Source organism: Chanos chanos, chromosome 7 (genome assembly GCF_902362185.1).
Source record: "Chanos chanos chromosome 7, fChaCha1.1, whole genome shotgun sequence".
Lineage (NCBI taxonomy): Eukaryota > Metazoa > Chordata > Actinopteri > Gonorynchiformes > Chanidae > Chanos > Chanos chanos.
The window spans coordinates 13,966,561-13,985,740 of record NC_044501.1 but is presented as its reverse complement, the minus strand read 5'-3'; the positions used below and the strand labels follow the sequence as shown (position 1 = coordinate 13,985,740).

At 42.1% G+C, this 19,180-nt stretch overlaps 2 protein-coding genes across 2 annotated transcripts; both read left to right on the top strand.

Moving 5' to 3' along the window:
* Positions 1-4,241: 4,241 nt before the first annotated feature.
* Positions 4,242-9,584, top strand: adamts1 (ADAM metallopeptidase with thrombospondin type 1 motif, 1). The gene is made up of 8 exons (XM_030780484.1): positions 4,242-4,960; positions 5,799-6,139; positions 6,253-6,385; positions 6,506-6,963; positions 7,082-7,268; positions 7,376-7,554; positions 7,697-7,872; positions 7,981-9,584. Exons 1-8 carry the CDS (start codon positions 4,342-4,344, stop codon positions 8,696-8,698), a joined length of 2,811 nt encoding a protein of 936 aa, XP_030636344.1. The 5' UTR covers positions 4,242-4,341; the 3' UTR covers positions 8,699-9,584.
* Positions 9,585-12,380: 2,796 nt separating this feature from the next.
* cyyr1 (cysteine/tyrosine-rich 1) lies at positions 12,381-17,210 on the top strand. The gene is made up of 4 exons (XM_030780916.1): positions 12,381-12,459; positions 14,531-14,630; positions 16,057-16,217; positions 17,077-17,210. Exons 1-4 carry the CDS (start codon positions 12,381-12,383, stop codon positions 17,208-17,210), a joined length of 474 nt encoding a protein of 157 aa, XP_030636776.1.
* The last annotated feature ends 1,970 nt before the right edge of the window (positions 17,211-19,180 follow it).

Here is a 19,180-nt window from a genome sequence, read left to right as displayed (position 1 = left end):
GGACCGCACATTCCTTCTCATGTACACAAGTACACAGTCCTCTGTTCATCTGTTCAGAACACTGACAGAAAATCATACACACACAAACATCCCATACACTCAGGATTCCATGCCTGAGAACCAGACATCTCAATGCATTCTTTATACAGTATGACTCCATCCATGGGAAAAGACCCTTTTGCTGAATGACAGAAACACAGCACTGAACTTATAATTTATTGTTTGTACAACTGGTATGTGAAAAAAAAAAAAGAAAACGTGATGAAATTATTTATTGCTATGGTCATTTTGTATTATAAGTACTATTTAACTAGGGATATGACTGAGCAGAATATTTCCTTTTTAAGAAAATAGTGTTTTTTTTCTAGTCATCTTCATAAATATATCTATATAAAAAATTGTACACTGAAATGTCTACATTTTATTGTTCTGTCTCCATGATACTCAAAGCAATTTCTATCCATCAATGCATCAATGACTCAGTCAACCACTGGACCTCATCTTCACAATACCACTTTAAAAGAAGTACACTTCACACAAGGGCTTTGATCAGGTTAAGAGCCAGCAGGGTAAAACTGTTGATCATTGTCCATGCAGTTTTAATGGAAGTTGATCTACAACTGGTTTGATTAAACTTGCCACTTACTACAACCTTAAATTAATATTGTCTCATTTAAAATGTGTGTGCATGCGTGACCCTCTACCTCATACAACTGAATAATTCACTCTCCACACAACAGAGTGAGACATCTATGAAGACACAGCAGAGGGAGGAAGAGCATAATCCCTAAAACCCCAAAATGTAAAAAAAAAAAACTCAATACGGAAAAATTTCACAAGGCAGTGCCTCCCCATAACCCAGATTACTTTAGGAAACAAGCTGTCAAATGTCAGGTTTATCCCGTAGGAGAGAAGATTATGGACACTTTGACTTGATGATACACATTGTCATGTTATCCAGCACACTGAGTACCCATATTTTATTAAATATGTCCAAAAGTCTAGGCAGCAAACTCAGGAACTCAGTTTTCACAAATTCATAGTATTAGGTCAAATTCATGATATAAATTCAGTTTTGTCTTCCATATACAACAATGTAGTGTTTGAAAAAAATTGGAAAAACTGAGCTGTTCAAAATCATTTGGTAGTGAGTGAATCACTGATAATACACAGTGCATTACATTCATACACTGTAATATGGAAAACTGCATATACTTGAGGCTGTTATTCACTTCATCTATAAACCATAAACAAAGTTTAGGAGCTAATTCAAGGTATTAAAGGGATGAATGAGTGAATGAATGAATGAATCAATGAATGAATGAATGAATCAATCAATCAATCAATCAATTGACGTATCAGTGAATGAGTGAATGAATGAATCAATCAATCAATCAATCAATCAATCAATCAATGCAGGAAGAGCAGAAGGAAGGAATGAAGGAATGGACAAACAAACAAACAGACATATGCGTGTATGCGTGTGTGCATGTGTGTGCATGTGTGTGCATGTGTATGTTTGTGTGCGTGTGCGTGTGTGTGTGTGCGTGTTTGTGTGCGTGTGCGTGTGTGTGTGTGCGTGTGTGTGTGTGTGTAAAAATTGGTTGTAATGATTCTAGGGTGGCAGAGACATGTGAGTTGTCCCATGTTAGAGGATTAAACAACTACGTGACCAGTAAATGAGAGAGACAATAAATATAAAAGGACTTTAAAATGAGTCAGTTGAAACTCTTCAAGAAGGTTACCACATATATGAATTGTCATGAGGTGTGGCAGGAAACAGTCACAATCTTATAGCTATGTCTGGTACTAAAATGATGATGTGCAATCATTTGAGAACAACTGATCATTTCGGCATTTTGCAAAAGGTTACACGAAATTCTCCTCCTGTCGAGTTCACTTCTTCTTTTCTCGTTTCCTCATTCTCTTCCCTCTCCTCCCACTATCCTTCCACAGAACAGCAAATCATGTAAGCCACAGACCAGCATCAAACTCACCCATCCTGACATCGACAGATGAGTCTATTTCACGCAAGTAGAACGGGACAAAAAGGTAGTTCAACTCTTAGGCTGGAGTGCCATCTGCTGGCTCCCATTGTGTGGACGAATATAAGTCTGTTCCTCAACTGAGGACCAAACCTATCAGTACAACTTCTATGTCTTCATTTCTGTCTGCCTTACACATGCTGTACATACTTAAAATAAAGGGTTGAACAATTTGCTGTTCTGCTAAATAAATTTAAAAAAAAATGAATAAAGCCGGAGAAGATACTTCTAATTTAACATTTGAATTTGAACTGTTTACATTTTGTAAACAGGTGTCAGTCCTCAATCTAGATCTCACTATTGAGAGTGCTTCAACCTACCACTGACATTGCCCCGTACAAAGGAGTCCCTAGTCCCCAGAGTCCCCCAGTTTCTCGGAGCAACGCGTGTTTTCTGCGCTTTCTGTCTGATCAGCAGATTCTAAATGCCACTGTGTAACTAGATGTGAAATCGCTTAACATACAACGGGAGATCAGGCTGAGCCGAGGGTTTACTGTTCAAAGCACGATCCTCTACTGACACCTAGTGGGCTATTTTATATTTTCTGCGGAGCCCTTGAATAACTTGTTGTCGTTAAGGTAGTCCAGAACTCGACAAACCTATATAACACCACGAATTTGCGGCAATATTGATGAATGACAAGTATTTGAGTCGTTTTATTCAGCTCTAACAGACTCAACACTACGAAGCGAAGGTTTATTCAAGTAGCTATTATGATAACCATAATTTTCTCTACGAGAAATGATGGCTTTCTTGTGTATATTATAAATGTATAAAGCCTTGAACATTTCACTACATTAGGTGTGTCTGTCTACGTCTGTCACTTTTACAATTTCAGTAACCTTGAGATGTGAACATAAGAGTCCAAAGAGTCCATACAGGTCAATAAGACAGTACTGTCTTTCCTTTCATGGGCCTAAGCACGTTTGTAATACTGATCATTATCTATAATGTTTATGTTATTCTGTGTCATAGGGCCTCTGCTTTGTCACTTTGTTCATGTTCGGTATGTCCCCTTTCTTGTCCAACTGTTTTGTCTTAGACTAACGAAGTTGTTACATTTAAGATTTGGTTAAATTATGCTTACGCTCGCATTTGACAAAATGTTGCTTAAAACAAACTAAGACTTTCACATAAAGAGAGATGGTAAACCCGGTTATAATTACTCTATGCGTCTGTCGACTTTACCTATGAAGCGTTTCAGCTGTGCATTCTGAGTATGGGGGAGGGGAACCCAAACTAGGAGCAGCACAGTTTGAGAGGTAAGCGGGCCCCAAACGGGTATGCGAGGGAGTTTGCAAGTAAGACTGTTCCACCTTAACAACCTCACAGTCTCGCACTATTCCAATTCCTTGCCTCTCCGCTCTTTTCGTGCGGCTAGACAGCGCCGAGGCTCAGCCGCTTGGCAGGACAGAAGGAGTTGGCCGCAGTGAACTATTCTCCTAAACTAGGCTGCGAGTATACTGCAGCTGACCAGAAAACTTTTAACTAACTCTTCCTCAGTCATTAATTAAACCGCAACTTGTATAAACCACTCAAGTGTATAAACGTGAGGGAAATGTAATTTGACAAATCACAACTCAAAGTCTAACAGAAGAAGTCGGACGTGTAAAGGAGAGAGACAATAAAGGGTGAAATAGACAGTCCCGCCCAAATAGAGGGGTCGAGGGAAAAAAAAAAAAGCTTGCTCCACCAGAAGCGTCCCACTCTACTATGATTGATTATTATGGCTACGCTCCAGGTCTGCTGCGTTTTGTTGCGCACGAGATTTCGCTGCCGTAAGATCAAAGGGTCTCCAGGAAAGGGGTGGGCTCATGCAGAGGCATATATAGCAAGCCGGGCTGTACAAGTCTCTAAGAGAAAAAGAGAGGAGAAACTCGAAAAGACTGTGGAGAAACTGTTCTGAGAGCTCAAGGGAAACTCAGACAGCTGATGATCATTCAAAAGAGACTTAAAGACAGAAAGTAACCTTCGCTCCGAGGAATCGATTCGGAATTTAACTTGTCAAGGAACTAGGTGACAGAGAAGTTAAAGTTTAGGCAGAAAGAGTATCTTATTTATTGTGACATAATAAATATTCAGGATAGACAGTTATATGGGTTTTGCACTGGATTTGTATCCATACTAACAATACTTTTTCGAGTTGTCCTTGTTTATTCCTTTCACATACATTTGGCGCACGGACGTCTTTCAGGCTTTTCGCAAACAACTGAAAAATTATTGACGGATTTTGTCGTCGCGTCCACGCAGTCATTTTACATCAGATTTCTCTTTAACATTGGGATCTGCCGGGAATATGATGGCTTTTCTGCGTGTAGCGTTAGGTTTCATTGCCGCCCTGTGCGTTAACGCTGCTCAGCGCGCATGGGAGGAAAGCACTGTGATACCGGTAAGACTCGACTCATCCGAGGGTGAGGGCGAGCAGTGGCGGACTCTGACAGCAGAGGCTCGAGAGAAGGAATCAGAGAAACGCTTCTACCAGCTGGATGTCTTTGGTAATCGGATGATCTTGGAGTTGGAGCCGGACCAAACCTTCTTGGCGCCTGGGTTTGTATTCCATCTGGTGGGGAAACCAGATTTGGAGGTGCAGCCAGAGTTTGACAGTGCAAAGGAAGCGCAATGCTTCTTCTCTGGGACTGTCAACGGCGAAGCGAATTCTGCAGCAGCACTCAACTTATGCCATGGACTGCAGGGTGGCTTCTATGTCGGCGGTGAAGAATATTTCATCCAACCCACTAACAAGAGTGGAAATGGAGAACCGACAGAGGACGACCTCCACATCATTCGTCGTAGAGGTCGAGGACATCTGGGTGAGGAAAGCAGCTCTAAGTGCGGTGTCAATGAGGAGGAGGAGAGAGTTCCAGAAAATCAAGATACAAATCCAAGCCCAGAGAACGAAACACCTGGTCCAAAAGGTAATTCTTATATCATTCTTATAAGATTTTTACATATGAAAAATTTTATTTTGCGGGGAACGTAAACCATTAAAATCATCAGCTGAATCTAAATTTCATCATCTCTGATGACTCTGACAGCAAGAGTCCACTGGTAAATGAAATAAATGACCCCGCCTGATTAAATGTCTCTGGGGAGTTCACTACACGGTACCGCAGACCCATGAACCTATCTTTTCATCCATAGAAGTGACAATTCGATTGAGATAAGTCGATAACTCAAGTAGCCTGACGCGTTTAAAACGTCCTACATACCATATAAGACATTTGAATGTGGATGACCCACACCTAACCGGTGCATAGCGAGGGTTAATAGGGAGACGGTAAAACTTTGTCCGCATACGCAGAAGGAAGGGGCGGGTATGTAGTGCGTAGGGAGAGGATTGGGGGAGTGACAGAAGGCGGGGCATGGAGAACTGGCGAGACTTCTAAAATCGCCTCCTGGTACCACACGTTGCTTAGGTCAGCTCTGTCAGGCATTTTCCCCGGGAGTACTTTTTCCTCAAACTTTTCTTCTTTAGTGAGAATCCCCTTTAGTTTTTTTTTGTTGTTGTAGTTAAGGGCGGAGCAGAAGTTGTGCTAAGTCATGAGAGGAGTACTAAGTAACCTGAGAAACATTGTTTTAAGACCTTTAACCACCTTCTATTAATTTGAAACTATTAATTCTTTACATACCCTCTACAGACTCCAAGAGTCACTTTTTCATGAATTAGGGTCTACACTTTATTAAAAAGAATGACTTGCTCTTGAGTGTAATTGATCAAGTTGTAACTCATATTCCTGTCCTTACCTCTTCTAGGACATCACAGATCTCGTCGCTTCGTGTCCACACCGCGTTATGTGGAGATTATGCTGGTGGCAGACCAGTCTATGGTGGAGTTTCATGGGGCAGGGCTGAAACCCTATCTACTGACAATAATGGCAGTGGCATCACGCCTGTACCAACACCCGACCATTCATAACTCCATCACACTGGCAGTGGTAAAGCTACTGGTGGTGTATGAGGAAGAGCATGGACCTCAGGTATCTTCCAATGCCGCCCTCACTCTAAGGAACTTCTGCCAGTGGCAACGGCAACATAACCCACCAAGTGATCGTCACCCAGAGCACTACGATACAGCTGTGCTATTCACCAGACAGGTGAGAAACACAGACAACATGTGTGATTTTAGAGAGAGTGCATGACAGTGACATGATGTCTTCACAGTTAAGAACCTATATAAAATTTTCTTCATCTCCCCTGCCTTTTACAGGACCTGTGTGGTGCCCACTCATGTGACACCCTCGGTATGGCAGATGTTGGCACAGCATGTGATCCCGATAGAAGCTGCTCCATTATAGAAGACGATGGACTGCAGGCTGCCTTTACGGTGGCACATGAGTTGGGTAAGGCATATCCATCTTTCAATGAAGACAAATGGTGCGATCAAGTATAAACATACAAATTCCATTCTCTCTTACTTAAAACCAGGTCCTTATATGGGTTTTTTTGCCCTCTCCTTACAGGTCATGTTTTCAACATGCCCCATGATGATGCCAAGCAGTGTGCCAGTGTGAACGGTGACCACTGGAGTTCCCACATGATGGCGTCCACCCTGTCCAACCTGAATCAGCTGCAGCCTTGGTCTCCATGCAGTGCCCTGATGATCACCTCCTTCCTGGATAATGGCCATGGCCAGTGCTTGTTAGACAAGCCCCAGAAACCTCAGCCACTGCCCCAAGCCCTGCCAGGCACCGTGTACGACGCAGACAGACAATGCCGTCTCACATTTGGTGAGGAGTCCCAGCACTGTCCTGATCTGAGCACCACCTGTGCTGCACTTTGGTGTACTGTGACCACTTCGAATGGCCTCCTTGTATGCCAAACCAAGAACTTTCCCTGGGCTGATGGCACTCCTTGTGGTCATGACAGCTACTGTCTGGCTGGCCAATGCCTGAGCAAGAGTGAGGCTGCAAAATTCCAGGTAAGGTTCACAAGACCAAATAGTTATCAGTCAGACTCTTTCATGTTTTCACAGTGAACCCTGATTGGGTAATTATGTGCCTTTGGTTGGAGACTAACTGTGCTGTCTTGTGCTATAGATTCCAGTCAATGGTGGATGGGGACCCTGGGGACCTTGGGGGGAGTGTTCACGCACCTGTGGAGGAGGTGTGCAGTACTCTTTCAGGGTCTGTGACAATCCAACACCCAAAAATGGAGGAAAATATTGTGAAGGCAAACGGATACAGTACCGTTCTTGCAACACTGAAGTCTGCCCTGACACCAATGGTAAGAGACATACAATATTGAATGACTAGGTCATGACTAGCCTTAGAGATACACTATTGACATCTGAGCCCAAGGCTTACTCTCTCTCTCTTTTGTCTTCTCTTTAGGTTTGACATTCCGTGAGGAGCAGTGTCTGGCACACAATGACATCTCCTCTCACATGTCATTCGGCTCCAGTGAAGGTGTTGAGTGGGTGCCAAAGTATGCTGGCGTGTCACCCAAAGACCGTTGCAAACTGGTATGCCGTGCCAAAGGAACAGGCTATTTCTTCATACTTAAACCTAAGGTAAGTTAGACCTTACAGGATGCACAACCACACATATCCAGACAATTATAACACATTTACTGGAAAAAAATCTTTGGTTCTGAAATAAAAGTGTAGTTGCTGATTTGTGAATCTAACTTGGCTCGTTTGACTTTCTTCTCAGGTGGCTGATGGCACTCCTTGCACCCCAGACTCAACCTCTGTTTGTGTCCAAGGCCAGTGCGTCAAAGCTGGCTGTGACCGTGTCATTGGCTCCAATCGCCGATTTGATAAGTGTGGTGTGTGCGGAGGAGATGGGTCTACCTGTAAGAAAGTTTCGGGATCGATGGAACGTGCCAGGTTAGCCCTGAGCCTGCTTGCTATCTAATACCATTTGGTCTTGTTTTGTATCCTGTCGCAGATTTCAAGTGTTTAGACTTACCTTTCATTTTCTTTTGACCTTTCTAGACCTGGATATCAGGATGTGGTTACGATCCCTGCTGGTGCTACGCACCTGGATGTCAAGCAGCGTTCCCCTGGTGGCCGCCGCAATGACAACAGCTACCTGGCTGTCCGTCGGCAAGATGGTACCTATTTGTTAAATGGTGATTACAAGTTGACCACCCTGGAGACAGATATCTCTCTACGAGGGGCACTGTTGCGCTACAGCGGTTCTTCTGCAACCATGGAGCGATTGCGTAGCTTTGCCCCATTGCCAGAGCCTCTGACTATCCAAGTGCTCTCTGTTGGCGACTCCCCTCGGCCACGTGTCAAGTACAGCTACTTTGCTCCACGTCCTGCTACAGGCTCAAACCGACCATCCATCAATGCCATTAGAGAGCTGGGGGGTGCGGAGTGGACTCTGAGAGAATGGGGGCCCTGCTCACAGACCTGCGGTACTGGAACCCAAAAGAGGGATGTCCTCTGCCTTGATGGCCAAGGTCGACCCTCAAAAGACTGTCCCGAGGAACTACGTCCTCCCTCCTCGCGTCCATGTGCCGCAAACCCATGTCCCACTTGGCTGTTAGGAGAGTGGTCAGCATGTTCCAAGACCTGTGGACGGGGCTTCCGGAAACGTACACTCCATTGTGTGTCACATGATGGTCACACCTTGCCCAACGAGAGCTGCAATACCAAAGATCGGCCTCGACCCCTACTGGACTTGTGCAACCTGAGTGCCTGCTAAAGCTAACAGTTTAGCATAGAGGCAACCCAGATGAACTTCTCCTGCTCGCTGTATCTTGAAGCAGAGCAGGGTTCAGGATCCAGCAATCCAGTTCGGGGATCCCACCCGTGACAGTGACTGCAATCAACCATCCCTCCAGCACCATCTTCCCGCCTATCCAACACTGGGCATGGGACACACAGCTGGCACAGCGTGTCCCTGTTACCATATCCAAAATGGAGGAAAGCATATGGACACTATATGGACACCTCTGCTGCTTTTGGTGCTGATGCATGTTAATACTTTGAGTGTGTGGGTGTGTGTATGAGTGTGAGTATGTATGCAATATGTAAGTATCATTATGTCTTCATGTTTGTATAGTCTGTCTGAGCTGGACCGGACAGAGGTTTATATCACATATATATGGCAGATGTAAGAGAGGATTTATGGCATGTTCACATAGAAGAGAGTAATATCTTAATATGGGTGGGGTAGGGTGTGTTCATCTTTTCTATGCTACCCACATCCAAAAGAATATGGGTTGATTTTAGATGGACAATGTCAATGGGATGAATTATCAGTTAAGGGAGACCTCAAATCAACTTAGAAGTTCTCCCACCACAAATACAAACCTCTCATTGCTAAGCTGCAGAGCATATATACACTCTCATTTCTCCTATTGCCAAAACCTTGCCAGACCACACACGCTGCTATTCAAACACTGCAATTGGTGTAAAGAATTCACCTGAACTTTTCTGCCTACACAGTACATAATGTAAAAATTTTCAAAGCCATGCTCCAAAATGAGGGCCAATGCAGACTGAGGGGGAGAGAGACCAAAGAGCATGGTTTATGAACCTTAGGAGAGCGCGAGTGGCCGTAAGTGACCGTGTGTGTGTGTGTGTGTGTGTGTGTGTGTGTGTGTGTTTGTTTGTGTGTGTGTGAGTGTCTGCACGCATTTTTGTGGGTGAGCATGAGTGTGTGTGTGTGTGCGTGTGTGTGTGTTTGGAGATCTAGTGAGGGACTTCTCTCCTGCTACTACTTCATAAGTAAGTCTCTCCTGCCTTCTGAGAAGGTTATGTTTTTAATGAGGTGTTTTTTTTTTGTACAGAATATCCAAACATTATTTATTTTTGTACAGCCTGTTTAATATCATCTTGTGGCTTTTTTTTTATTATTGTTTTATTTTTTAATTTGTTGTTATTATTATTGAAATAACAGAAGGATGTAGATTATATAGAGTATTTATGCAGTATTATAAATGGTCTTAGGTTTATGAATAAAGTATCACATTGACCTGTGGAAAATGTTATTGATATGGTGTCTTATTGCAGGCATTTCTGAAGGGATGGGGGTCTGGGGATAAAACACATACTACACATTCAGATAATTATTTCAGTCAGAGGAAGAGAATCAAACAGAAGACTCAACATGGTACCAGTTCTAGCTAATGAATGACTATTCATATACAAACATGAAAGCAATGAAAGCTTGAATAAGAACAGACAGTTTAAAAGAGACTAATTATCCAGTCAGTCAGTGCGGCAACCTCAATCAGGGGTGTTCAACCAGAGCCAGATGTCCCAGGCATTTGTTCCAACAAAGCATGACAGTGTCTGATTTGACAAACAATTCTGCCCCTTTGGCTCAGGATGTGAGCTAATTTATTTAATCAGGTATTGTATGTGGCACGTGACTGTTAGAACATGCAGCCCCCACAACCCAAATGGGTCTCCTAATGACTCCCCTTAGAATGGGTTGCCAGAGAGCAAAAAAAAGCCCTTTCGCCTGAGGCAGAGTTTAAAACCTCTCTCGGCCACTGGGTGGAGGTATCAAGTACATACCATTTAAATGTATTTCTCCAGAGGAAAACTGCAGTACGTTGGCTCTCTCCAATAAAGTTTTATAAAAAAATCTAAGAAAAAAAGATTAAGTTTGATGGATACCTGTACAGTAAAGAAGTAAAATGACAAGTCTTGCCAATGGAAACAACTGATAACATTTACTGGTGAACATTGTCACCACAACCCACATGGTTCACCATGAGGGTAAAGTGATCACAAATAAGTACTACAGTAAAACACTATTACAGTCACACAGCAAACATGTTGCTACTCACATGGCTCTTATAGCCATTACACAGGCCTATGATCAACTAAACAAAACCAGCCAAAAATGGAGACGAAAGAGTATGGAAGAGAATACAGCACATGGCAGGAGAAAGTGGTCCCCCCTGAGTCACAGAAAAAGAGCAGAGCACTCTCCAGATCCATTTGGAGGAGGAATAAAGCCATAATTGGTTCACCAAATACATTATCTAGTTACATAACACAATAGAGTAATTGGGTAGAAAACATGTGGAGAGTGGTTCTTTTGGTCGAGGAGTTGGCACCACCACTGCACCAAGAAAGGCTAAGCCATCTGCCGCAGATTTGGGGTATCTAAATACCACAAGACAAGGGAGGACTACGAAATGATGCCCTCGCACAGAGAGCTGGCCAGAAACGGATAGTGCTACCTACCACATGGATCTCCGCTATATAAGGAGGGATAAGAAAATAGCTCAAGAAAAATGGCTCAACATCTGCATGTAATGATTGATTTAATGGCCTTATTTTCTGGGTGGTATTCCAATAAAATTTATATAGCTGTTCCAGGCTCCAGGAAGAGCTGACAAGATGCTCAGATAATTTCATCTTAAAAGTTTATCATGATTAACTTTAGTCTGTAATTGATTACAGTAATATATAATAATAAACAGGTATGAGGTGATAAAACAGATGAGAATATCTGCTACCAAATATGGCAAACAGAGCCTTTTTAAAGAGAACAACAGAAGGCCTTGCCAACCGTCTCCTTCCGCATTCATAACAGGACCCTTTACTCAGTCATGACAAACATTGCTGGGAAATGTTGAGAGAACATGAAAAAGAAGCAGAGAATAATAATGGCTCAAAAATGTGGACACAGCTGTACAATGTCTTATTTATTGTTTCGTTGTTTTATGACCAAGGAGGTCAGCGACAGGTAACAAAGAAAGGATTCGTGAGCAAAGAATAAGAGGTTTGTAAAAATAGACACCAGGGACATTCAGACAAGGAGCAAAAGCCCTGAGAAGGAGCCGCAATTTAGAATCATGAAGTACCAAAAGTAAACACTGACAGGCCTATAAGAGTACCGAAATCATGCTGTACCGGAATAATCGTGAGACTATCCACTCTTCCATGGGTAATTGTTCATGAACGTCCACTTTGATCACAGCATTGGTTGTCGTGACGCGGAGGCGGTGTCAGTGTTTTACCGGAGAACTGTGAACAGTCCTCGCTCAGTTGCATCTTGGCTCCCCACCACAGCCAACAGAGTAATTTGAGCAAATAGCGACGGGGGAGGGGGAGCACAGAAAGGAAAATAGCAAGAGGAAGAACCAAAAAAACAAAGACGAAGCAGTCAAGGAACAGTTACTGAAGGCAGACGCACGTGGACTACTACAATGCTGTAAATTTAAAAAAAAAATGTACATGTTTTAACTTGTTCGACTCAGCTTGAATTTGCCATCCATTGCAAGCCATCACCAGCGGCAGTTTTAAGTGGTCCATCGAATTTAAAAAGGATTTAGTGTGACATTGCTCAGTCGTTACTCGTGTTAAATGTGTAAGTAGAAGTTTGTGACGCCTTTTACAAGATAAAGAAAAACTAACACATTATGGAAAGTCCCAGGACAACGAGTTCACAAACCGGGTGGAAACTCCTGAGGGACTCACTTCTTCTTTGCCTCTTTGCCGGTAAGGCATACTTAAATGACAAATCCACTCAAATGAAAGCTGTAGGTTTTTTAATCCACTAAAAGTGTTTGTCTGTTAATAATTTATTGGGAACAGAGCAGTTTAACAATAGGTTAATATTTCATTTATTCAGCCCGCGGTAAAGTTGGAGCGAGTTTTCAGCCTTGGGAGAGCATAAAAAATTGATAACGTCAGTGATCTTCGATATAACAAAGTCTTATTCTGCAGTCATTTTTAAACATCGTGCTATCTATTCTTTTGCCGTCTACTCAGAGGAACTCAATTAGCCTACATAACTTTATAGCATCACACTCACTTTCTCAAGAGATAGAATTTCGAACACTAAGCTGTGCTGTGTGAATTTTTTAAAAGGCTTTAAAATGTCTTAAAAATAACACTCTGTAACTATAGAACTGATAACACGCTATCCGCCACATTTGCCGCGACCGTACTTAAAAGTGGAACGGGGGTTTCATACCAGCTCCGTAGGTTCCTGTAGTTCTATAGAGCCTTTGTCCCAAACGTGTTGACCGACAGGACCCAGGAGTAAAGCAAGGATCTCCTGGGACCACCCAGCTAGAAGGGATAGTCAGACGAACACACATCAAACGCGCGTAATTGCTATGCGAAGCCAAGTTTCAAGAGGAAGCACAACGTATTTCTGTCACCACCAAAATAAAAGAGATAGATTAATCCATTTTAGGAAATACTGCACTCTTGACGTGACATTAAGGTTTTCTGTGACAATTCGTGGTCAAAATTTTAACACTTTAAATGACCACATGGTACTGTTGGACATGGTACTACTAGTGCTATTAAAACACGTCGAAGTTTTGAATGGTTGAACAAGTCGATCCACATAAATGACGAATTATAAAATCTGCTGCTACCATATTACACGCTAGTGTGCTGATGTTATTTGTGCCATGCAAGACGCAAAAACAAAAGAGATAGAGATTGGATTTAACGATTACATATCTCAAAATGAGAAATCATTTGTTTTGGAGAAACAAATATTTGAAAAAGAAAAAAAAAGCATATGACAACTTTGGATCTCACTTTTTATCTGTACACAAAGACATCTGCAGTATTTATGGATATTTATGGATAACATCTACTCATAGGAATAGCAAGCTGTTGACTTGCCAGGGCCTTGAAATATATGCTACTTATCAGATACCCTGCAGCAACTGGATTCATACACTGTACTCTTAGTCACTGCAAATGGAGCCAGGCATCATTCAAAGCATTCAGGCACTGCAAAGACTTAGGGCAGTGAATAGGTGAGAATGAAAAAGAGAAGGGAAGCGTGTTTGAATGTGGCAGGACCAGACGAGTCCATACAGAGCTCACACACAGAGCTGGAAGAGAGGGCAGAACAGAAGGATAAGAATAGCCAAGCTATGGTTTACAGAATGTGACTGGCTCCTCTCTGGCTTACCAAGGCTCTGGGCATAAAACAGTACCTGCATTGAAAGGACACTCTAGAAAGCTTTTTCATTTGTGCATTTATGCATTACTGCGCTGCTGCATACTGCCTGTAAATAAATAATAATAATAAAAAAAAAAGATTATGCATTACTGCACTGTGTAATGTTCAACACAAATGTGTCTGTTTTGACTGCATTTGAAATAAAAAGATGATCTTCAGTTTGTGAAATCATACACCATTAACACTATACAATCAACTATACAGACAACTAGGATTGTTATTCAAGTATTACTGTACAGCCTAAAATATCATATTTATTGGAATTATGTTTCATGACAGGTCATTTATGCTGAACAAATACGATTGTTCAAAGAGAACTGTTTTAATCATCTTTCAACCATGACATATGAAATAATGAACTGTTGATTCACCATACAGAGGTACATTAAGATGACTTTAAATCATTTAACCCATGCCACTGTTTAAGGTTGCAAAGGAACAATCCCTCAACCTCAGTGGGGCCCAGAATATTAATTGAGGTTTCAGTTTTATGTTACTGTATGCGGTTGTGTGTCCTGTGTTTAGTGTTGTGTGTATTTGGCATTGTTAACCATGTCTTGATTGTGCTGAATCCTGCAGGGCATGGAGAGGCTCAGTGTGATGGTTGCCTTGAGTATTGCTGTGATGGTGTACCTCCTTTCTGCTGCTCATACTACGCCTACGTGGGGGATGTTCTGTCGTGAGTCATCACAGACACACACACACACACACACGTATGCATGCATGCACTTACACCACACACACATGCATGCACTTACACCACACACACACAAACACACATACACACACACACACACGCATACACTTACATCATACACACACACACTCACACGCATACACTTACACCACACATACACACACACACACACGTATCCATGCATGCACTTACACCACACACACATACACACATGCACTTACACCACACACACACACACATACATATACACACACACACACGCATACACTTACACCACACACACACACACTCACGCACATATGATCACAAACACAGGTCATCTCCTTTCAGCTCATCTTCCATTGCTTGACCTAATAGCTGAAGTTGACCTGTGACCTCGCCCTCCCTTGTAGAGCAGCTGTCCTCTCACATTCTTCTCGCTTTTGCCATGTCTGGTACTAGCACAGCATTCCAGAGATTATGCCCAGAGATTATGCCCTCCTGGGCTGAAATGTACTCTGCAAAGATTACTTAAAAAAAAGTTATGTGAGGCCCGTTCAAAAACCAGACTAAAATTCTCAACATGAACAGGTCTGCAGTAGATTCACATAGAGATAAAATGAGTCAGAACCTACAGAGTCCAAATCAGAAATTCTTTTGACGTCTTTATTACAGAACGTTATGCACAAAGAGTGCCTTATTCACATGCAACAAAAGAGCAATAAAAATCTACATTTGGGTGGGTGCTTTTACAGAGACATGTAGATATGTTTGGTCAGGTGCCTGTAAAAGGCAGTCTTTCTTTCCTGTCCCCCTGGTGACCCGTGTTTCCTTCCCAAAACTCTTCTCTGTCCCCAGAGAAAACAGTGACTACTGTTGGCTCGGACTCTCACTGTTTATGCACAAACAAAACCAGGAGGACATCCATTCAGTAATAATAAATATCAAACAGCTGTACGGTCGAGTTCAACGACGAATCAGATACTTCCTGGAATGAGGGTTAAAAAGAAACTCGTAAAGTCAGTATGAAGCTCATTCGGGTTTGCAGTATCGCAACCCAATGCTACAGCGCAGAGCAACAAAGCGAATCAAAAGTTTGTTTATTTGGACAGACCATATGATCATATGATGCTTCAAAGTCTAGAAAGACATCAAGTACAGACTGTACTTGGGAAAAAAAGATTAGCCATGACAGCGAAATCCAATTAGCACTTAGAGACCAAATAACCCAGACAACACTTCATAAGGTTTAGAATCGATGATGCCTGAAATATGGAGCATCATGCCTCTACTTGTCTCCATTAGTTAATTAAAAATCTGTGCATAATTGATTCGCCTTCCATCCGCTTTGATGGATGTATTTGCCTTTTGTTTATGTGAGTATCCGCGCTTACGTGTCTCTCTCTGTCTTTTGGGGGTGATACCCCAGAGGAACGGCGATTTCAGGAATTGTGTTTGGTGTCGTCTTCCTGATGGGGGCAGTGGCAGCTGTATTCTTGTGCATCTGTATGTGCGTGAAGAACGGGCGTGGTGCACGAGTGGGAATCTTCAGCACATCCTACATTAACACAGTGACTCAAGGCTACCCAGGTAACCAAATCGTTTAAAGATTACATGCAGTACACTTGTCTTTCCACTAGAGGTCGCCAGAGATTAAGAGTAATTTTAGATCAGCTTTCCCAAGGATGCAGGTCTCGAATAAGAACCGCATTTGTCCATATTTTGGCCAAAACATTGATTTATTAAAATACTCATTGCGTAGAGCAACGCAATGCAGCTCCGTTTCCCTAATGTTACAAATACAAAAATTAAACAGTTTGTTGTATCACAACGTAAAGTCGGTATGTACGCTGTGTATCACATCTGCACAGTGTTTACTGTTACTGTGGATCCCAGTAGGTCATAACTCATGGGTCATCATTACTCATGCAGTAAATGTAGAACAGTTATATAACATTTTGACACTCCACAGCAGCTACAGACCATTACTGCTGTAGTAAATTAATTACTCTATACAAACATTATTATTGCTATAATAAAACTGTAACTACCTAATGTAGAATGGTGTATGCTGTAATTACCGTCTGTAAAAAGTAGGGTTGATTCTCACTAATTTAACCACTAAAATGAAGTGCAAAGAAAGTGAATTCTGTTTAGATTAACACGTAGCATAACAACAAAATCATATCTGTCTTTAGTAATTTCATTCCTTGACCCCCCCCCCTTCCCTCTCTCTCTCTGCCTTTAGCTGTAAAGCAGGCACTCCCAGTAACTCCATTTTAAGCTATAAAACACACTCTATATCCTATTTTAATAGTATGACTCAATATTATTGTCTATTTTGTGATCCTCTATCCTATTCTGTTCTATTCTATTCTGCTCTATTCTATTGTCTATTCTATAATTCTCTCACTCACTCACTTATTCCCTCTCTCTCTCTCTCCTCTAGGGCCTCCACCACCCTACAACTACGACTACGAGATGTACCCAGCAGATATGAGGCCTCCTCCATACACACCAACCCCACCCAGGATGGCTAACTACTCCCCTCCTCCTCCATATCCAGGCTACAACCAAAAATAAGACCTTCTTTCTTTTATCCGTTGACTTATGAGTGTGAGAGCAGAAGGCGAGAACATGAGAGCTCTGCTCTGACGCCCGCTGATCAGAGAACTGCTGATATTGCCACCGCTACAGCACAAGGTTGACTCTACACTGAAGGCCACTGTGGCAGCACTGCATCAACGAAGGCTGGAGTCATTACTTATTCTGAACTTGTAGGCCAGTCAAACTGTCCTCTCAGAAAAAAAGAGGAGGAGGGGGGTGGGGGTTGGAGAAAGACTGAGAGACAGAGATGAGGCTATGGACCAAACCAACTGACTGTTTGTATAGGGGTGTGGATCACCTTTAAAGATCTTAAAGAAGCCTTTTGAACTCTGGCTATAACTGTTTCTGTGGATGTAAATTAAAAGACCAGACATGGGTCTCTTGATAAAAATCAATGATTTTGTGGTCAGTTGTGTTACATAGACCTTACGTAGACCTTGTGTGAGCATTGTTAAAAGAATAGGAGGAGAGAAAGAAGCATGTGTCCTGTTCAGATTCATGTAAGTCTGTATGTTGCTGAGTTACTGACAAGTAATATGTAATGTGATTGCACAGTGTTCACTTTGGAGTAACAGTGTTGTTTACTTGACATTCAGGAATAAAGTCTAACTGACACAGGAGATAAAATCCATTGACTCAATGCCTGATGTCTGTCATTTGTCCAGTAAATTAGCACTGTCATTATATAGAAAAAAAAATCGATCTATCACAGTTACACTGTGTATTATATTATAATATCTTAAATAAGTTCTGTTACAAAGGAATACATTTTTGGAATTGTGTCTGTTTTAATAATATTTAACATCCATCATTCTATCATCTATGCCATTCAATCACATCAAGAAAGTGTGTGTGTGTGTGTGTGTGTGAGAGAGAGAGAGAGATACTAGCCTTTTTCAGTGAATGAAAGGTTGAAGAGATATGTACACATTTCATTCATCTGCTGACTAAATGCTGGCTCTGATATCAGTGTGAGATTCGTCTCTACAGGTGGGGTTTTCCTGCTCCGCAGATCAAATAACAGCACAGATTAAGAACCTCCAACAACAAACCTACTGACTCCTAACACGTCTGCATGACAGTCTAAATTGTGTGACTTTTCTCTAGCTATATAAAAAGAAGCTAAGCCTCTCAAAATAGGCTTACAGTCAGACAGGCTCAGCATTAACAGAGGGGAAGCCTGCGTCAGGTTTTGGGACTATATCCCAGATGGATGTTGAAAATTAGTTCAAGCGAAACCTTTTATTCGATCTGAGACCATGAAAGCCAATTTTCACACAGTGCCAAGACAGCACGTATTGAAATATAAGCGGATTTCATTTCGAAAGCCCTGGATTTGCTAGGCGAGGGAATATTGCACAGCCATATCAATTATGCTCCAGAAGCACACAGAAAATCCTTCGAGATTCTGGCTATTGAACCGGGTGATTGTAGCAAGTCATTGCTATTTGATGGTTGGGCACACGATGGCAGCAGATTATAGAGAAAGACTGAAAAACACTAAGCAAGCGAGGACTGGAGAGAGATCGACAAAACAACTAGTTTACAAACGATAAATCTACTGAGATTACAACAGAAAATGGCTTTTTTGAAGTTATGGTTACAATGAGATGAAATGCTTTGAAAGTCTGCCCAGAATTGATTTCACAGCATGAATAGCAGAACTCTAAAAAAAATGTCCCAACCAATTTTTGACTAAGGCTAGGGAATGACTGGACCATATATGGATGACAGCCAGATCACCTATATAGACGACTCATCAAGAGAAAAAAAATGAGTTGGTTTAAATACAAGAGTTGAGATGGTGAGGTGTCGGGAGTTATGTCCACATACCCCTGTATTCCACTTCGGCAACACCCCTCCCCTGATTGCATTCTCTCGCTGTCCGGTCAGGTGACTCGCGATTCAGCAGCTGGGCAGCCTCGCTATCACTCTCCATCACACTC

Bases quoted from the DNA above. Each gene is read 5' to 3' on its own strand.
- adamts1 (XM_030780484.1), top strand. From the start codon at position 4,342: ATGATGGCTTTTCTGCGTGTAGCGTTAGGTTTCATTGCCGCCCTGTGC. The intron at 6,386-6,505 runs GTAAGGCATATC...CTCTCCTTACAG, and splicing joins TACGGTGGCACATGAGTTGG to GTCATGTTTTCAACATGCCC. The intron at 7,269-7,375 runs GTAAGAGACATA...TCTTCTCTTTAG, and splicing joins AGTCTGCCCTGACACCAATG to GTTTGACATTCCGTGAGGAG.
- cyyr1 (XM_030780916.1), top strand. From the start codon at position 12,381: ATGGAAAGTCCCAGGACAACGAGTTCACAAACCGGGTGGAAACTCCTG. The intron at 14,631-16,056 runs GTGAGTCATCAC...GTGATACCCCAG, and splicing joins TACGTGGGGGATGTTCTGTC to AGGAACGGCGATTTCAGGAA. The intron at 16,218-17,076 runs GTAACCAAATCG...TCTCTCCTCTAG, and splicing joins AGTGACTCAAGGCTACCCAG to GGCCTCCACCACCCTACAAC.